Genomic DNA, 19,737 nt, shown 5'->3' on the forward strand with positions numbered 1-19,737 from the left:
AGGTTGTTTCTGAAAGACCCTCGGCTCAAAACGAAATAGACATGAAAAACGAAATAATTTGAGGAAGTTTTATATTTTGAACTTTCAAATAAATTTCATACATTATTTTCATAATTACTCGTACAACACTTTCATAACTACTTTTATTGTACAGATTTAAAAATACCAAATCGGGTATATTATCCCGTGAGTAAATACAAAATCGGGTCTATTATCCCGTGATTAAATTTTGGCCTTAACCTAAAACTCGAAGGGACATGAAATATATTGCATCCTTTTCCAAATCGGCTTTATTATCTCGTGAGTAAATACAAAATCGGGTATATTATCCCGTGATTAAATTTTGGCCTTAACCTAAAACTCACAGGGACATGTAATATTTTGCATCCTTTTTGCGAGTTCACACTCCTTTGAAAAATTTCAGAGGTTTGTTTCTTCAAGGTTTTTGATTCAGGCCAGCTAAAACTGAAGTACGTCTTTTTGCGACTTTTGCTTTCTTCTACATGCATAGTCCCCCCAATGTTGGAGCCTTGAAGTATGAATTCTCGAACATTGGATTACTCCTTCCTTTTGGTCCATTCCCTGAAAAAGAGAATATGAACGGGACTCGGAGACACTTATTTAGATGATGACTGCATAACCCTTTTTTCCATCAGAAAGGTTGTAACCTAGACCGGGAATAATTCAGTATTCCACGTGCCTTTCGGGTCTAATATTATCATTTGGTATGGGCTAGTTTTTTTTCTATCATCTAAATTAGTTAGTAAAATTTAAAAGAACAAAACAAAATTGCACTTGCGTGATACCTGACCTTGGGTACTTTCCTTATCTAGAAGTAGTACTTCTTCAAATGAACTGCGCTCCAGTTTGATGGTAGTACATTGCCATCCATAGTTTCCAACTCGTATGCTCCCTTCCATCGATACCTCGAACCTTATAAGAGCCTTCCCAATTTGGACTCAACTTTTCTGTGTTGGCCGCTTTTGTCGATCGGAACACCTTTTTGAGGACGAAGTCCCTAATCTTGAAGTATCTCAAATTAGCTTTCCTGTTGTAATGTCGCTCAATCATTTGTTTTTGAGCCGCCATTCGAATTAATGTTGCTTCTCTCCTTTCTTCTAATAAATCCAAATTTACTCGCATCTCCTCCTTATTTGCTTCCTCAGTAAGATGTGTGTATCTCATACTTGGTTCACCTATATCTAAAGGAATTAAAGCTTCTGCACCATAAACAAGCGAAAATGGAGTCTCACTCGTACTTGTTTTTATTGTTGTTCGATAGGCCCACAACACCCCCGGTAACACTTCTGGCCATTTGCCTTTTGATTCTTCTAATCTCTTCTTCAAGTTATTAATGATAACTTTGTTTGTCGACTCAGCTTGTCCATTAGCTGTAGGGTGGTAAGGTACGGACGTAATCCGTTTGATCTGCCAATTTTGAAAGAATTCTGTGATTTTAGTACCTATGAATTGCGGGCCATTGTCACACACGATTTCCTTTGGAACTCCAAATCGACAGATAGTGTTTCTCCAAACAAAATTCCTGACTTCTTTTTCTCGCACCAACTTCTACCCATTTTGAAAAATAATCTGTTAAGACTAATAGAAATCGTACATTTCCCTTAGCTTGAGGCAATGTGCCTACAATATCCATGCCACACTTCATGAAAGACCATGGTGAAATAACTGAATGTAACAGTTCTGTTGGGCGATGTATGTTATTGGCATATCGTTAACATTTATCGCACTTGGCTACAAAGCTTTCTGCTTCTTCTTCCATTTTTAGCCAATAATACCATGCTCTTACTAATGTTTCTACCAATGACCCCGGCGTGATTGCCTTAATGCCTCTTATGTACTTCCCTCGTCACATACTCCGTTTACGATGGGCCGAGGCACCGTGCTAAAGGTACGCCAAATATCTTTCGATATAAATTTTCACGAATTAAGCAATACCAGGCGGCTTTTTGGCGAAGCAATTATGACTTTTTCTTGTCCTCGGACAAGATTCCATACTGCAAAAAGTTCACAAATTTGTTCCTCCAATCCCAAGTTAAATTATTAAAATTTACCTCACTCTTGTCTTGGTCAAGTGTCGAATGAAACAAATGTATTACGATAGCATTTTCTGTATTTGTTACGTCTGTGATATACGCGAGATTTGCCAACGCATCTGCTTCTGCATTTTCTTCCTTGGGTATCTGCACGGCCTTCCATGACTGAAATTGTCTAAGTAATTCCCGTACTTTTTCCAGGTATTACTGTATTTGCGCTTCTTTTGCCACGTAAGTCCCCTGCATCTGGTTAACCACCAACTGCGAATCACTTTTGATCATAATCTGCTCTATACCAACTTCTCGTGTCAGTTCCAAACTTGCAATCATAGCTTCGTACTCTACCTCATTGTTAGTGATCGGATAACGCTTTATCGCTTGCCTTATGACTTCTCCTGAAGGTGGAGTTAGTACAATTCCTAAACCCGATCCTTTAACATTTGAAGAACCATCGATAAGTAAAGTCCAAGTTCCCTGGTTAGATCCGATGAATACATGTAGTTCTTTTTCTGCTTCAAGAACTAAATTCATGATGAAATCTGCTACAAAATCTGCTAAAACCTGCGATTTTATCGTAGTTCTGGGATGATATATGATATCATACTCACTGAGTTCTATTGCCCTTTTAGTTAACCTACCTGATAACTCATGTTTATGCAATATATTCCTCAGGGGGAAATCAGCTATTATAGAAATAAGATGATATTGGAAATAAGGTTTTAACTTCCTGGATGCTATGACTAATGCTAAAGCAAGCTTTTCCAAGTAGGGATACCGTGTCTCAGCATCTAACAAAGATTTACTAACATGATAAATTGGGTATTGCTTACATTTATCCTTTGTACTAATACCACACTTACCGCCACTGCTGACACAACAATATAAATGAAGAGCCTTTCACCATCTTTTGGTTTGGCTAACAAAGGCGGATTTGAGAGATACAATTTTAGGTCCTTGAGGGCTTGTTGGCATTCGTCAGTCCATTCAAACTGATTATGCTTTTTCAATACTGAAAAGAATTTAAAACTCTTTTCTGATGACTTTGATATAAACCTCCCCAGGGCTGCTATTCTTTTTGTTAATCTCTGTACTTCTTTTTTGCTTGTGAGTATCTCTGGTATTTCTTCGATAGCTTTGATCTGCACATGATTCACTTCAATACCTCTATTAGAAACGAGAAAGACTAAAAACTTACCTGAAGCCACGCCAAAAGCACATTTTTCTAGATTTAGCTTCCACTTGACCAGCATATCGTCAATGTAGACTTCCATGGTTTTTCCCAGGTGCTCTTGAAATATTTTGGTCACCAACCTTTGATACGTGGTCCAGCATTTTTTAAACCAAAGGGCATGACTTTATAACAGTAAGTCCCCCTGTCTGTGATAAACGAAATTTTGTCTTCATCTAGAGAGTCTATTTTTATTTGGTTATATCCTGAATATGCATCTAATAAACTTAAAAGTTCATGTCCTGCGGTAGAATCAATTAGTTGATCTATATGTGGCAGAGGGAATGAATCTTTAGGACAAACTTTATTTAGATCAGTATAATCTACACAAACTCGTCATTTTCCATTCTTTTTAGGAACTACTACGGTATTAGCTAACCAGTTATGGTACTTTACCTCTCGTATCGAACCAATTTTCATAAATTTTGTACCTCATCTTGGATTACCTGATTTTTGAAGGATCATTGTTTCCTCTTCTTCAGCTTGACAGGTGGGTATGATGGGTCCTAATTCAATTTGTGAGTCATTACCTCTGGTGGTATACCTGTCATATCTGAATACGACCAAGCGAAGCAATCTACGTTAGCTTGTAAAAATTTGATTAACTTACCTTTAATTTCTGGGCTTAAATTTGCTCTGACGTAAACTTTTCTGTCTGGCCAATGTGTAAATAGTACTATAGCTTCGAGTTCTTCAGCAGTTGTCTTAATATTTTCATTTTCTTCTGTCTCTTGAATAACATCAGGTCTCGAATCAACATCAGTCTATCCTGGTATACACTCAGTTGAGGTTTTTGCACTAATGTCCTCAACCGAGTTCTGTAGTTGCTATTTTGCGTTTGCATCATTGATTACCTTACTCGAAATCACTACTGAGTTAATACTTCTTGAAGTTTGGTGATCTCCACGGATTTGAAGGATTCCCCACTGTGAAGTAAATTTGATAATCTGATGTAATGTGGATGGGACGACGTCCATGTCTTGAATCCATGGTCTTCCCAGAATTATATTATATGCCATGTCCGCGTCTACCAACTGGAACTTTGTATCCTTAACAACCCCCTCAGCAAACGTGGCGAGCAAAACTTCCCCTTTTGTGATAACACTTGAATTATCAAACCCGGCCAAAGACCATGCCTTTGGTATCACCTTGTCGTTATCTTGCATTTCATTCACCACCCTTAGTAAAATGATGTTTACTGAACTACCTGAATCAATAAAAACTCGATTTACGTTAGTATCGTGTACAAGGAAAGATATTACCAGTGCATCGTTGTGAGGAATCATAAAGTCATCCGCATCTCCATCATCGAATGTTATACTGTCTCCATCCAAGACTTGGCAAACTCGCTTCCCATGACTAACCGTGACTTTTGACATCTTTTTTGAAGCTGTATAAGTTACACCATTCACCTCATCTCCCCCGATTATCACATTAACTGTTCTCTTTGGTGATGGAGGTTTTGGGGGTTCCTGCCTGTTCTTCATATATGATTGTCTTCCTTTCTCGCTGAACATGTCAGTTAGATAACCTTGCTTCAACAAGTGCTCGACCTCTCCCTGTAGTAGTCTACAATCTGTTGTTCTATGGCCATGATCGTTGTGAAACTCACATCAGAAATCTGGATTCCTTTTGCTTGGATCTGATCTCATTTCTTTATGCCATCGCACCTTATCTCCCATACCTCTTAATACGACTACTAGCTCGGAGGTGCTGATGTTGAAGCAGTAATCTCCTACCCTTGCGTGTGTACCAGATTCGTTGGCTCGTGCATCCCGTTCCTTTCTGAACCTATATAAAGAGCTCGTATCTTTTTGCCTCGGTCTTGAGTCGAATAGTGTGTTTTCTTGTTTAGATCGAGGGTCCTACCCATTAGGTCCCATGTAAGATTCGTACTTATTTTTTCTGGTCCTTTTTTCTGATTCCGAACGTCTTGATCCTGCTCTTTCATCGGTTCTTAGTTGTGCGACCATATCTTCTTCTATCAGCAACTTTGTGTTGTATCTGTTGTACACATCATTCCAAGTTGTCGCTGGGAATTCCTGCAAACTCTCTTTCAGTCTTCTCGATGCTTCTGAACTTTTCTCGTTTAAATTACTCGCGAATGCCATAACTGCCCAGTTATCAGGTACCCGAGGTAACATCATCCTCTCCCGCTGGAATCTGTCTACGAATTCCCTGAGTAATTTTGTATTCCCGTGTTTTACCTTAAAGATATCTTCCATCCTTTTTTCAACCTTCTGAGCTCCCGAATGTGCTTTTATAAATGAATTTGTAAGCTCAGCAAAAGAATCAATAAATTTTTTAGGTAAAAGAGAATACCACGTATATGCTCCTTTCGTAAGTGTTTCACCAAATTTCTTAACCAAAACCGATTCAATTTCTTGTTTGGTTAAATCGTTGCCTTTTATGCCAATTGTGAATGCAGTTACGTGATCTCGATGGTCAATCGTTCCACCATATTTCAGAATATCATGCATTTTAAACTTTTTAGGAATTGGCAAAGGCGCTACACTTGGCTTCCAAGGCTGTTGTGAATACTTGTCAATATCCACCCTTTTGATCATGGGTGGCACACCAGGTATTTTCTCTATGCGATCGTTTTCCTCCTTCAATTATTTCTGCAAAGTAAGTACCAAACTTTGTAGATTAGAATTATTTGGTGTACCTGACCCTCAATCGCGAGATTTGTTTGGAATTCCTCCACTTCCAGAGTTGTCAAGCCCTAAGCACGGGTCTTCTAGGGTTGATGTATTGACTGGTAGAGGAGTTTGTGGTGCGTTGGGCAATCCTCTAATAAAATCTTGTAGAGCACTATCCACGTGTTCTACAATTAATTGCTTTAGAGCGTCCTGCTCTATAGTTTGTTCATCTCCTTGTTGATCATCAGCGCGCGATGTAGACCTTTCATGTGAACCTCCACGGGATTGCTGAGGGGATCTCGTTGGAGAGAGGAGTGGTGGAGTTCCACCTTGTGGGTTCAACTGGGTATTTTCGTTAGGAGTTGACATAGTTGGTTGTCGAAAAGTAGAATTTGTAAAGTGAAAAGATTATTAGATTTTCGGTAACGGAACCAATTTGTTTAATCAAAAATAGATTTCCCGGTCAAAGTCAATATCTAGAAGAAAACGGGTTACGGAAAACCAAGTTTTACTTCACTTTCTTAAGAAATGATGAAAATAATTAACAAAGAAAAGTGTGGAATGGATTGACAAACACTTCCTAAAATCAAGGCCGGCGAATTTAGAGAGTAAGCAAAGAATTATAGTATGAATTTCAATAATAATCGTCACATGTCCTTACAAATGAAATTCTCATCCTTATATAGGAGCATACAATTGTAACAGCTATTATACTTAATTTGGACTAATTAAGGGTATTAACTGTATTGATTGCCCATTACCATAGATAATCGTAACTGACATATTTATGACTAAAGATTCCTTATAACCGCTCCCGATTTTCCTTCCTTATTTATTTCTGGATCATGTATCTTCCCTTCTTTGGAGTCTTCATTCATTCCGTTCCTGTTTTTCCTTTGACAATTGTCAGGCTCGGTTCTTTTCTCTCATGTTATCCCGTGAGTATTTCTTTCGTGCCTTCCGCGCATCCTTAGTTCAGTTAATTGAGAATGCCACTTGTCGCTATATCGACGCTTCACGTGTCATGCCTCGTCAGCTTAATGTTGTTCCACGTATGGTGACTTTTCCTCCAATACCGAAAGAAAGAAAGAATTATCTTATCCATCAAGGCATGAGGATTATGCTATTTAACTAAAACCTATCTATGAAAAAAAGAGTTAAAAAGAAGTTAATTTTCATATATGGTGCGACGTCTCTCTGTCTAAAAAAAAATCTTATTAAACAGAACTACGAGCTACCGCTATGTAAGTTTGCCTTTCTAAAAATAGATTTATTTTTATTTTCTATTATTAAGTTTTACAATAATGTGTCAAGACTGGTAAGATGAAAGGACCAAATGAGTATTTAGTATTTATAATATATATCAGTGCGTAATTCTGTTGAAAGTAGATTTCTATATGACTACCCGTCATTTTTTTCCATTTTTGTCATCTTATTATCTTGTTGTTTCTAAATTGTTTTCACATTGCTTTTTGGTGTTGTCCCTTCTTGTCTATCTTGTCATTAATGCGGTGTTTATATTTTTCTGAGCGGAGAGTCTATTGAAAACAACTTCTACATCTTCACAGGGTAGAAGTAAGGTCTGCGTACATACTATCCTCCCAGACCTGGGTATATGATTGTTATATCAGTGCGTTATACTAAAGTTGATTTCTCAGTTTAAAATAATTACTGTACTAGTATAATTTTTAGAGATTTGCGCTATTGTGAATTGTAAATGGCGGCAGTAACATGACAATGTATTGAGTTAATTATATTTATATATTAAGCATTTTTCTATACCGAATTAGTTGGACTGCTCACGAAAACCACAATCGAAAAGATTAATGAGAATATAATTTATATATTATCAATGCAATTTAACCAATTATAGCATACTATTACTCTACTTCAAGTTATTATATTAGACATGCTAGTATTAAAACTTACATGTCATTGTATGCCAATACAAATGATGGTGCACAAAATTTATACAATGTCAGCGCACATGACTTAAACTAGACCTGAGAATGTGTGTACACATTTTTTTGGTCCCCCACTTATTATTGCTAGTGTATATTTTTATCAACTATAATATGATCATCATCCTCGTGTCATAGATATTTCTAGCCTTCTAGGGCATCTTAGTAATTTGACCCTTCAAACCCCTAAATGGAAATTTTATGTTGCTCAGTAAAGTTTTTTAATATAATCGAAATAATGTGTTATTTGATGCGATGATGAAGTTACTTTCGCTAGGTTATGAGTTTGAATAATAGATATGTGCACTAATTGTTTACATACAATCCTTTTCCGAACTTTGTCTTATTGCGAAATGCACCGGACTGGCCAATATGTTATTTGACGCGAATATAACAGTATATATTCACAAAGGAAAGAATAGAATAGGAAGAAAGTAGGGGAATGTAGAAAAGCTAGCATGCTTTGACGTGACCAAACGCAGAGAACTTTGAAAATGGACAATAAAACAAGTCGTTAGAAAATTCCGTTGCCTCCCTCCATTAAAAATCACCGCCCCACTTCCGCCGTGCGCCATCATAGCACCTCCGCGACAAAACCATGATTTGACCCGAAATTGCATCTCTTAAATTCCAACAGATTGTTTAAAGACAATTAATTGCATGGGCGCATCATTGTCCAACACAACGGAGAACGGTTCGGCCACCGGCGGCGGAACGGGGCTCGGCGACATGCCGGAGAGTTGCGTTGCCTGCGTCTTCATGTACCTGCCGCCGCCGGATATCTGCAATCTGGCTCGGCTGAACCGTGCATTCCGCGGCGCCGCTTCTTCTGACGCCGTATGGGAATCCAAGCTTCCTTGTAACTACCACCAGATGCTCGACCTTTTGCCTCCTTGGAGATACGACGGTCTTCCCAAGAAGGGCATTTTTGCCCTTCTCTCTCGCCCCGTCCCCTTTGAAGATGACAATAAGGTACTCGAATTTCTTCATGATCCCCATTTTACTCATTTCATATTGGTTTTCTCTGTGCTTTATCAATTTATTTTTACTCCTGATGTCCCTATTTTGTGTGATACTATTTCTTTTTTAGTCTCCCAAAAAGAATGTTACTTTTCTATATTTAGAAATAATTAGCTTTAAACTTCTTATTTACCCGTAATTAGATGATTTATAATCATACAAATAGTGTTTACTTAATCGTATAAATATTTATGACTTGTTTCAAAACCCGCTTAGCTTAGCTGATTAAAAGTAGCTGATAAACATCAAATGCTGAAAATCACTTTTAGGTGCTCAAGCTGATTTCATAAACAAACAGTTATGTGTTTGTTTGGATAGAATTGTTGAAGCTGATAATAAGCGATTAGTGTAATTGGTAAAGAGGTGCTTAAAAATACATTTCTGTAGATATCCTTAAAGCTATTTACAAGAAATTTGAATTTAGAAGTAATTTTACATGAAATGGACAACTGACGAAATAGAATAAAGAGATAATTAAAATTTTAATGTTAGGAAAAGTATTTCGGAACTTATAAAAAATATTATGGATTAAATCATAAAAGGCTTGGTCAAACCAAAAGTACTTTTAAGCTGTAAAACTAATGTTGGCGGTGACCAGGTCATGGCTTTTGGCTAATTTTGACTTATAAGCATTTGCTTATAAGCACTTTGGGTGTTTACCAAACGCGTAGATAACCCAAAAAGTACTCAAAAGCTAGTTTCACCATAAGCTTAGCCAAACACCCTCTAAAACCACAAGTTTCAAAAGTTTTTCTTTCTTCGTGTGCAGTCAAACACCATCTCATTAAAAAAAGTTGGCACGAAGGGAGTATAATATTCTTGCACGCATCTAATTAATCACTGAACATGTACCTTGTAAGTCTGTGAACAAAAGGTTAGGCAGATGAAATCACGTAGCTTTTTTTTTTTGGGCTCTGCTGGGATTCGAATGATCTTTCATTTGTCATTTAGATAAGTTATGTGATATTCTTGTTTTTATTGTAAAATGAGTTACTGTTAAATTGGTTTTCTAGGTCAATGTTGATGTTGGCCATTTTTGGGATGAAATTGAATGTTGGCTATCTGTGATTTTGATCAGGGGATAGAGCTTGCAATCTTTGAGAATTTGTTTAGACTTGTATTTTTCAAATATTTTGGATTACTTTTATTGGAAAGGACTATAAATTTTGAGTTTACACTGCTTAAGTAGGTTCTTGATGGTATGGATACACTCTTTATTTGTTTCTCTAATGCCTTGGATCAATGTTCTCGAAATGGGGTAAAGGGAGTGAGAAATATGTCGAGCTTCGATGAGGTAAAGATAGCATAGCACGAAGCACCCTCTACTTCCAACCATAAGTATGGTTGGGGTTTTCAATATTTAAAAAAATGTTGTGGCGCAGTTGAGTTTCATTGTGTTTTCGTAGACTTCCAATTTTTAGGCACACTTTTGATGTTATATTTACTAAAAGTACTTTGCATAACATGTGGAAAAAACACAGGAAGTATGGTTGGATAGAGTAAGTGGAAGGATTTGCATGTCAATCTCTTCAAAGGCGATGTCAATAACTGGTAGTGAAGACAGGAGACATTGGAACTGGTTTCCAACAGAAGAGTCAAGGTTAGTTTAATCTGTTCTTTGTTCAAATCATATCCGACAATATCATTATTAAGCTTAGTTCTTCACTAAGGAGATTAAATGGGATTCTTGAACTGGTCTTTGTAATGCTACTGATATGTAATCTTTTTCCCCGATGAGCCGGGATACTTAAAACTGGGGTTTCTTTGTGCTTCACGGGATAAAATTTGCTCTCACTAATACATGTGAGTTTTAGGAAGTTAAGTCAGAGAGTTTGTGATTTTGCTTGCAGTTAAGCCCTTCTCATTAACCCCCATCACAAGCATGATCAGATGTTTTGAGTGGAACTTTTCTGATTTCATTGCTAATATACGGTATGGTGTATAGTACGGGATTTCCTACATATAATAGCTTCCAGTTTCTACACCAGATTAGGGGTTATTAGTGGCTTTATACTTACTTTTTTCCCCACACCGCATTCTATCTTGTACAATAACGAAATTATACATGTTCTTTTTCCTGTTCTGAAAATCATGTTGTGAACTGTTGTAGATGATGATGAATATTATATCCATTTCAATTTTTGGTGCCTTTACCAAATTTGGTCAGATTATATGTGTCACACGACCCAAAACCAACCCGTCGTGATGGCGCCTATCATGGTATTAGGCAAGCCGACTATTCAGACATTTCCAACACTTAAATCTTTGAAAGATACTAAGACAGTTTAAATAAAGGAAAATCTCTTAAAAACAGAATAGGAAATCATAACTCAATGCATAAATTCTTCCCAAAACCGGGGTGTCACTAAGTACATGAGCATCTATGAAATGACAAGGTCTGGTACACTGTCTAGAAATTAAAAAAAAACTAAATAAATAAACTGAAAGATAAGGGAGGAGGATTAAGGTTTGCGAACGCCAAACAGCTACCTCGATGATCTCCGAAGGTCTGGACTCCGCAAATCAGCAGTCGCCGCGACCGGAAGCACCTGGATCTACACACGAGGTGCAAGGTGTAGTATGAGTACAACCAACTCATTAAGTAACAAATCTAACATGTGGTCTGAAGACAGTGACGAGCTCAAACAATACAGTAAAGGTATAGAGTTTAACAATACAGAAAAGTAGGCATGCTTCTAGGTTCAACAGTTAAGTTTAGCACAAATGAAATATGCCAAGTGCGACTAATAAGAACAGTATGACGTCTCTATAGCTACATGCCAATGTGAACCGTATCTGATGCAACACAGTGAAATCCCAAGTACTCACACTCTCAGAGCACTCAATCCGCCCGTCTAAATTCTCGCTCGTCATGCTCAGTCACTCAGCACTGTACGATACATGTTGCGGCGTGCATCCCGATCCACGTATATATATAGTCATAAGGCTTGTTACGGCGTGCAACTCGATCCACATATATATAGCCATAAGGCTTATTGCGGCATGCATCCCGATCCACATATATATAGTCATAAGGCTTGTTGCGGCGTGCAACCCGATCCACATATATATATATATAGCCATAAGGCTTGTTGCAGTATGCAACCCGATCCTCATATATATAGATATCACTCACAGCACGACACTCAGGCCCCAACTCAGTCACTAATCTCTCCAGCCACTCGAGCTCACAACACTCATGCTAAGCAGCTCTAATCAATGATACGAGATGTGATAATATACGATAACATAGACTGAGATATGACACGTAATGATGAATCTGACTCAGTACACGACTGCAATTAAACAGATAACTAAACAGCAAAGAACGACCATTGTGGGTCCCAATAGTACCAATATATAGTCTAAACATGATTTCTAGCATGAATTACAGTAAGTGTTCTAACACATAGAGTACAACAAAATATTCAGATAGAATAGCTACGCAGTTCCAGGGAATCGGCTAAATCACAATTTCTACGGTGCACGTCCACACGCCCGTCACCTAGCATGCGCGTCACCTCAACATAAATCACATAGCACGAAATTCGGGGTTTCATACCCTCAGAACCAAGCTTAAAAGTGTTATTTACCTCAAACCGTGCAAATCCCTATTTCAACACGCCCTTGCCTCGCGAATCGGCCTCCAAATGCCTCGAATTTAGCCACAAACAGTTCGACACAATCAACATGAGCTAAAGAAATCAATTCCATAAAAAAATACTAAGTTATTAATCAAAAGTCAAAAGGTTAACTCAAAAGCCGCCCCCGGGCCCACATCTCGGAATCCAACAAAAGTCATAAAATCCGGAAGCCCATTCAACCACGAGTCCACCCATACCAAAATTTCTCAAATCCGATACCAAAATCTCGATCAAATCCTCAAAATTCGGCCTAAGAACTTTCCTCCATTTTTCCCCAATTTTTCACCCAAATCACTAATTAAATGATGAAATCAAAGACATAAACATGGTATTTAACCAAAACTAAGTAAGAATCACTTATCCCAATAACCCACTTGAAAATCTCTCCAAGAATCGCCTCCCACCGAGCTCCCAAAATCAAATTGTGAAAATGAACTCAAACCCTCGTTTTGAAATATTTAAGTTTCTGCCCAGTCGTCCTTCATCGCGATCGCGAATCACAAAAATGGTACTTTCATGAATTAACCTTACGCGGAATCCTCCACGCGAACGCGAACCTCTGCTTCTTCAGACTACGCGTTCCGATGCACTGCCTGGGCAACCTACGCGATCGCGTACCCCATCACGCGAACGCATAGAGCAAAATCACCACTGCCCCAAACAAGCCTACGCGATCGCGGACCTGTCCACGCGATCGCGTATAAGGAAACCAGGTATAGACACCAGAAAATCTTCAGCCATAACACCAAGTCCAAAATTGATTCGTTAACCATCCAAAACTCACCTGAGGCCCCCGGGACCTCAACCAAACATACCAACAAGTCCCAAAACATCATACAAACTTAGTCGAGCATTCAAATCACATCAAACAACGCTAAAACCACGAATCGCACATCGATTCAAGCCTAATGAACTTTTGAACTTCCAACTTCTACATTCGATGCCGAAACCTATCAAATCATGTGTGATTTACCTCAAATTTAGGACACAAGTCACAAATGACACCACGGACCTACTCCAACTCCCGGAACCCCAATCCGAACCCAGTAACCATAAAGTCTACTCTCGGTCAAACTTCCAAATTTTCAACTTTCGTCATTTCAAGCCTAATTCAACTACGGACCTCCAAATCAAAATTCGAACACACATTTCTAAGTCTAAAATCACCCGACGGAGCTAACGGAACCATCAAAACTCCATTTCGGAGCCGTTTACACATAAGTCAACATTCGTTCAACCATTTTAACTTAAGCTTTCAACCTTGAGACTAAGTGTCTCAACTCATTCCGAAACCTCTCCGGACCCGAACCAACTACCCTGGCAAGTCATATAACAACTGTAAAGCATAAAATGAGCAGTAAATGGGAGAACAGGGCTACAACTCTCAAAACAACCGGCTGGGTCATTACATCATGCTATGTATCATTGCTGGGAAAATGGTTGTCATGCTGATCATTTATAGGTTAACTTTTTGGTAAGCCATGATGTGATTTGGACATGTTAGAACTATCAAGATTTTAGGGAAGGCCATAAAGTTATGGAAGTGCCTTAATAGATAATTTAAAGTTCTTGATCAAAACATAGATTTTTTCTTTCCATGCTTTTTTCGAGCCGAGGATCTATTCGAAACAGCCTCTCTACCTTCATAAGGTAGGGGCAAGGTCTGCGTACAAACTACCCTCCCCAAACTGCACTTGTGAGATTACACTGGGTTTGTTGTTGATCAAAACGAAATTTTTGAGAGTTTGGAAGGTGCCTGGTGTGGCCTCCAACTTTTACTTTTGTGCAACCTGCTGCTACACCTTTTTCATGCCAATTATAGCTTTCAGATGTTTATCGTGGAGCTTGAACTTTCTGTTTGCCTTTTTGTGAGGAGGGTGATGAAATAATCAATGCTCTATTGCACACCTCTATTTGATGGTTTAATAGATACCCAAAGGGTAGTAAGAAAAGCAAAATAGCTAAGACTAATAAACAAGAGAGGACTGATGAAGCATTGATGAAAAGCAATTCCCCTCTTCTCTTACACCTCATTGGTGTCCTGCCTGATTCTTGATGCACTTACCTAAAACTTTCAGTTGAATCTCTTGATCACTAGTCTTGATTCTGATGGGATGAGGATGATGGTGGTGAATTGTCGTTGACAAGTACCGTCCTTATTTTGATAAATGATGATGACAACTAGTGATGATTCTTATTCCCAGTAGAAGAGGTGTGAGAGGTTTCTCCCAAAAAAAAAAAAGACACTCAAAGAAGAGGAAGAGGTGTTGCCTTCTGTTGAAGTAGCCACTGTTTAGTTGCATCGGTTCAGGAGTTAAAGGAATAGCATGTCAAAATGTAGATTTTCACAGGCTTCAGGAACTTCCTGTAAGTTAGTCTTGAGGAAGTACAGCTCAACAAGGTTTAGCTGAGCTTTATCAATATTGTTTACCCCACAGATTTGGCCGGTTTACGAGTTACCAGATATGATAGGAATTTGTTAGATGCTTGACTTCTGTTATCCGGTGTACTATTAATCTGCTGATTAAGCATTTGGGGATATTTGCTCTAAGTTTCGTACTTCGTTTTCTTAGAATTAACTGCTTGAAGGGTGTCTCTAGAAGTAGGGTTCGAACATTGTTTTGTGGGATTACTAAATGCACGTGTGGTGATAAACACTTATCAAAGAAAGAATGCAAATGTGGTGATAGATACAGTGGTCATGCTACTTTACTGATGCAACTTCTTGGCAATGTCTCTTTCTTGTCCCTTTCGAAATTGTCAAAGTATTAGAGGATCTGAAAAACTTTTTTATTTTTTGTCTGAAGGGAAGACCAGAAGAGAACAAAGTTGTGCCTTAACGTAGTCCTTTCAAAAATAATTCTTCCCTTCCTATCTGAAGGAAGAGTTCATTTACATGGATTATGTTCATCACTTGATAAGATAGTGCGCTTAGTTTGGATTGCATAGAATGGCCTAGGTAGTATGTAGTGCCTTTTCTGGATAACGCGAGTTCAAATTTCTAGCCATGAAAGAGGAAGATGATATATAGAGGCCTTTATGAACCAAATTGTGATTAGTATGTTGTGACTGCTTTTCCTTGTTCAGAAGTATAATTTTTCTTCTCGGCTTTTGCTAATTTTGATTGATATGAGCTGATTAGATTTGGGAATTGTAAATTCTTCTTTACTTCGACTCAGTCTTTCAATCAATAAGCTTATTTTTGAAGAGTATAAAACCTGAACTACTAGTGTCAATTTTTTGTTATGAAGCCATTGAGCCAAATGGAGAAAACCTTACTTACTCCCTTGGTACTTAATTTCAAACAAAATCAAGCTTCACTTGTCCTATAGCTAAAAAGGAATCGAGCACAGAATGTTGAGAATCATGTTTATCCTCATTTGTCAAAAGCATACAAGTGTATCCTTTGAGACAAATAAGTGTGTTTTTGTTAAATTCGATAATGCACGAGAAGTATAAAAGGTGACATAGGATATTGTATCTTGCAGGTTCCATGTTGTGGCGTATTGCCAGCAAGTATGGTGGTTTGAAGTAAGTGGAATAGTGAAGTTTCCTTTTCCTCCGGATATATACACACTAACTTTCAGGATCCATCTGGGGAAATATTTTAAGAGATTAGGCCGACGTGTTCCCAACTTTGAGCACACTCATGGATGGGATTTGGGGCCAGTACGCTTTGAACTGTCCACTTCTGATGGACAGCATGCAGTTAGTGAGTTCTTTCTCCATGAAGTCGAGCAATATGATGCAAAAAAACGCGGGTGCTGGATTGAGTACAGGGTGGGTGAATTTATTGTCAGTAGCTCAGATCCTGTAACTGAAGTTAGATTTTCTATGAAACAGATTGATTGCACACATTCGAAAGGTGGGCTCTGTGTAGACTCTCTATCAATTACACCCAGCGATCTCAAGAGGTGTAGGAGGAAAGGGGTTAAATAGTTTCTGTAAATGATATGTTTTCTAGTTTTATTCTATTACCAACGCTCTTAGAATTAGGTTCCATTACACAGCTTATACTATCATTGTGCTTGTACCTTAGGTGTGTTACTCTCTTGTCCATGTAAATGTTAACGCTTTGTACTTGATCCAGTTTTGCTGCATAGTATAGCTACTACGGAACATCAGGTAAATATGCTCTCTGTTCACCTACCATGAAAAGAAAGGTTTAGTTGTTTTTAGTTTTATCATTTCATGTACAGACAAATGGTACAATTTTCATGTCTCTAAAGGCACTTGGATATGGTTTACATTCCAGTGTTGGAGCTCTTTGCTAACATAGCTGATATGCCTTCTTTTCCCATTTAACTGGCGAAGATGCTATGCCCAAGTCAATTGCACTAGATAGTGACTAGGATGGCAATGGACAAATGTGGAGCAGAGTAGACGAGAGGGTTTTGCAGATAGAGGGGAGGGGAGGGCATGACAAGTACGAGGTTAGACATTTGGGTTCATCGATGAAAAATACATACATTAGCCACCACCCGCACAAGTGCAAGAAAATGAGATAACTCTATCCACCAAGAGTTTGGACAAAATAAATCACCTTTCCATAATTTCATGGAAGCATGATTCCAAAATTTTCATCAACTGCACCCCTTTGGGACATAACATAAATGAATACATTATAGGGGGATGAAATAAGGAGATGCACATCATGTACACCTCAAGTACCATATACACGTCATGCCACAAGATTTTAAACAGCTTTTTTATTTGGAAACTCAATTTACTTCAGCTTCAATACCGGATCACTTTTCTCCTGACAACCAACAAGATGGGAAGTTCTTGCAGAGCATAGCACATTTCAAATAAAACAGAACATGGAGATATATTGTTAAGAGTGAGAAAAACTGCATTTAACTGTAGTCTATCAACGAATAATAGCAAAATTTAAATGCAAAACCATTTGTTTTGAGAACTTGCTGCCTGCGGTTTTGACTATACTACTGGTAAATGATGCCGCTTACAGTGCCTATGAAAAAATTTCTCAAACACCGACTTACAAGGAAACAACAGAATATAGCTTAACGTTTTCCACCGCCACCACCGAGCTTAGGACCTTTACCTCCAGCTCCCTTGGGCATGTTGCCCTTCCCTCCAGCTTTCTGTGACTTGGCCTGCACCTCTGCCTTCTTGGCCTTCTTCTCATCCTTTGTCTTCTTGATTCTTTCCTTGATTTCACTGCACAAATCGATACAACATAAAGAATCAATTCACCTCCATTAAATAAAGAAAGTCATTAAACCACAAATTTTACAACCATTTCCCTTTTTTTGCAAAGGTTTAACAACCACATTAGGTGTACATGATTTACATGTATTATATGAGAAACCGTGATATAAACTCACGCTAAATCTAAGAGGTCAACATGCAGAAAATGATAGGAACAAACCGGAGAGCAGCTTCCCTAGCAGCATCTCTAACTTCTGGCCTTTCAGTTCTCTTCTTCTGAATAACCTCCAGGGTTGCACCCACAATGGACCTGGAGTAAGGCTTCTTTGTTGCACGTCGCCTCTTCTTAACAGCTTCTTGTGCAATATCCTAAAGTTAACACACAAAAATGGAGAATTTAATTAGGCAAAAAGTATATACAAACAATTGCACAAAAGATGGCAAGGTGAAGAGGACTCTGTGCCTTAATCCAAAGTTTATAGTACATAAGGTATGATCGAGCTAGCTATCCTTCAATTTTTCAATCCTTATGGGAAATTTTAAAACAGAATAAAGCTTGGATAAGTTCAAATATTTTACTCATTGATGCTTTATTGAGACTAACCTTCTTGTGCTGCTTCCTATACATAGCTGTCCAAGTAAGCTTGGAAGGCTTCAGGCGATTGTGAAAGTACCGTTTACATTTTGAGTTGAGAAACAGGAACACCTAATATCACGAAAAATAAGAAAAATGAACAGCTGAAATGAAAACCTGACACTACCTCCTTCCACTAATAAGTTACAATAACTTAATCAACAACAACAACAAACCCAGTGTAATCCCACGAGTCACAATAGCTTAATCATGAGGTACAAATATATTAACACATGTTCGTATCTCTTATAAAATTACCTGAGAATCTGAACGAATAAATCTGATGCCCCTCCCTGGATATATCTTTCCACCACTAAAACGACAGAGTTCCGTCCTGAAATCAGTATAAGAATAAAACTATTAATATAATCACTTATACTTCTGTGTAATAGAATGAGTAAAAAGTCCAAACTAAAGGAACCGAGAACAAGCCGGTAAGTTTAAAAACCTGTGATATTGCTACCTCATAAGCAATTGACCATACTTAAAAATAAAGAGTTTTAAAAATCTTTTTGAGCTTGTTTGTTTGACTTAGTGCAAAAAAAATCGGTTTTTCTATGATTTTCTAATAGTTTGTCAAATCAAAATGTAAATTCTAAAAGCAGCAGTCAATCATATCAAATGCAACTACAAAACAGCTATTGAGAATTATCCATGTAAAGTAGCACTAAGAAAAAAAATGTGCTTTACAGTACTGATTCACATTTCATTATTCAATACAACTATAGCTAGCAAAAAAATTGTCAATAAACGAAGAATTTTTTGTACTGTTTGCCCCGAACTGGTGCTCGAATCAAAAACCGAACGAATAATAGAGTAAAAACAGGGACTTTCAATACATATTCATGAGCTAAATCAAATAAAATGGATAAGCGAATAAACATGAAATGAGAATTACAATTAAGTTAGGGCATACGGCAGCATTTTTTTGTATAGGTAAGAAGGCAGGGGACTTACTTGAGAACCATTGTTGATGCAGCTGCGAGCTCTCACGTTGCAAATGTCCCGAAAATGGAGAAAAAACCCTAGTGAACAACGTTTATATTGGAATTGGAGGAAAGATTTTGGGCCCAAAAGAAAAGCAAACGTAACATAAGCCCAAGAAGTGGACCTCTTAATGGGCGCTCATGGACAAAAGGCTGCACTCTATTGGGCCAGTCCAATAATGTTCAACCCATATAAAAAATCAAGGTAAAAATAGCATGGGTTAGCTAGCTTTCGGACTGGTAATTGAAAAATAGTCGGCATTTGCAAAGTCATTGAAAAATAACTACTATTTTGCTACAACACGGAAAGTTCTAGCATAATATACTGGAGATTGGTGCACCTGTGTATGAACTTCCAGCATATTATGTTGGACCAGTATATTATGCTGGAATATT

At 38.0% G+C, this 19,737-nt stretch overlaps 4 protein-coding genes across 4 annotated transcripts; 1 reads left to right on the forward strand and 3 right to left on the reverse strand.

Annotated features, from left to right (window-relative positions):
- Positions 1 to 846: 846 nt before the first annotated feature.
- LOC138904427 (uncharacterized) lies at positions 847 to 3,325 on the reverse strand. Its single transcript, XM_070192926.1, has 4 exons — positions 2,915 to 3,325; positions 2,317 to 2,615; positions 2,073 to 2,229; positions 847 to 1,428 (listed from the first exon to the last, which is right to left on the reverse strand). Exons 1-4 carry the CDS (start codon positions 3,323 to 3,325, stop codon positions 847 to 849), a joined length of 1,449 nt encoding a protein of 482 aa, XP_070049027.1.
- A 784-nt stretch (positions 3,326 to 4,109) lies between these two features.
- LOC138904428 (uncharacterized) lies at positions 4,110 to 4,799 on the reverse strand. The gene has a single exon (XM_070192927.1). It carries the CDS (start codon positions 4,797 to 4,799, stop codon positions 4,110 to 4,112), a length of 690 nt encoding a protein of 229 aa, XP_070049028.1.
- Positions 4,800 to 8,275: 3,476 nt separating this feature from the next.
- On the forward strand, positions 8,276 to 16,638 carry LOC104106053 (F-box protein PP2-A15-like). The gene is made up of 3 exons (XM_009614533.4): positions 8,276 to 8,857; positions 10,387 to 10,505; positions 16,038 to 16,638. The coding sequence occupies exons 1-3, from the start codon at positions 8,546 to 8,548 to the stop codon at positions 16,486 to 16,488; spliced, it is 882 nt and encodes a 293-aa protein (XP_009612828.1). The 5' UTR covers positions 8,276 to 8,545; the 3' UTR covers positions 16,489 to 16,638.
- A 720-nt stretch (positions 16,639 to 17,358) lies between these two features.
- On the reverse strand, positions 17,359 to 19,448 carry LOC104106052 (large ribosomal subunit protein eL24-like). The gene is made up of 5 exons (XM_009614532.4): positions 19,313 to 19,448; positions 18,614 to 18,689; positions 18,326 to 18,427; positions 17,942 to 18,090; positions 17,359 to 17,730 (listed from the first exon to the last, which is right to left on the reverse strand). The coding sequence occupies exons 1-5, from the start codon at positions 19,321 to 19,323 to the stop codon at positions 17,574 to 17,576; spliced, it is 495 nt and encodes a 164-aa protein (XP_009612827.1). The 5' UTR covers positions 19,324 to 19,448; the 3' UTR covers positions 17,359 to 17,573.
- Between the last annotated feature and the right edge of the window lie 289 nt (positions 19,449 to 19,737).

This window comes from Nicotiana tomentosiformis, chromosome 2 (assembly GCF_000390325.3).
Source record: "Nicotiana tomentosiformis chromosome 2, ASM39032v3, whole genome shotgun sequence".
NCBI classification, from domain to species: Eukaryota; Viridiplantae; Streptophyta; class Magnoliopsida; order Solanales; family Solanaceae; genus Nicotiana; species Nicotiana tomentosiformis.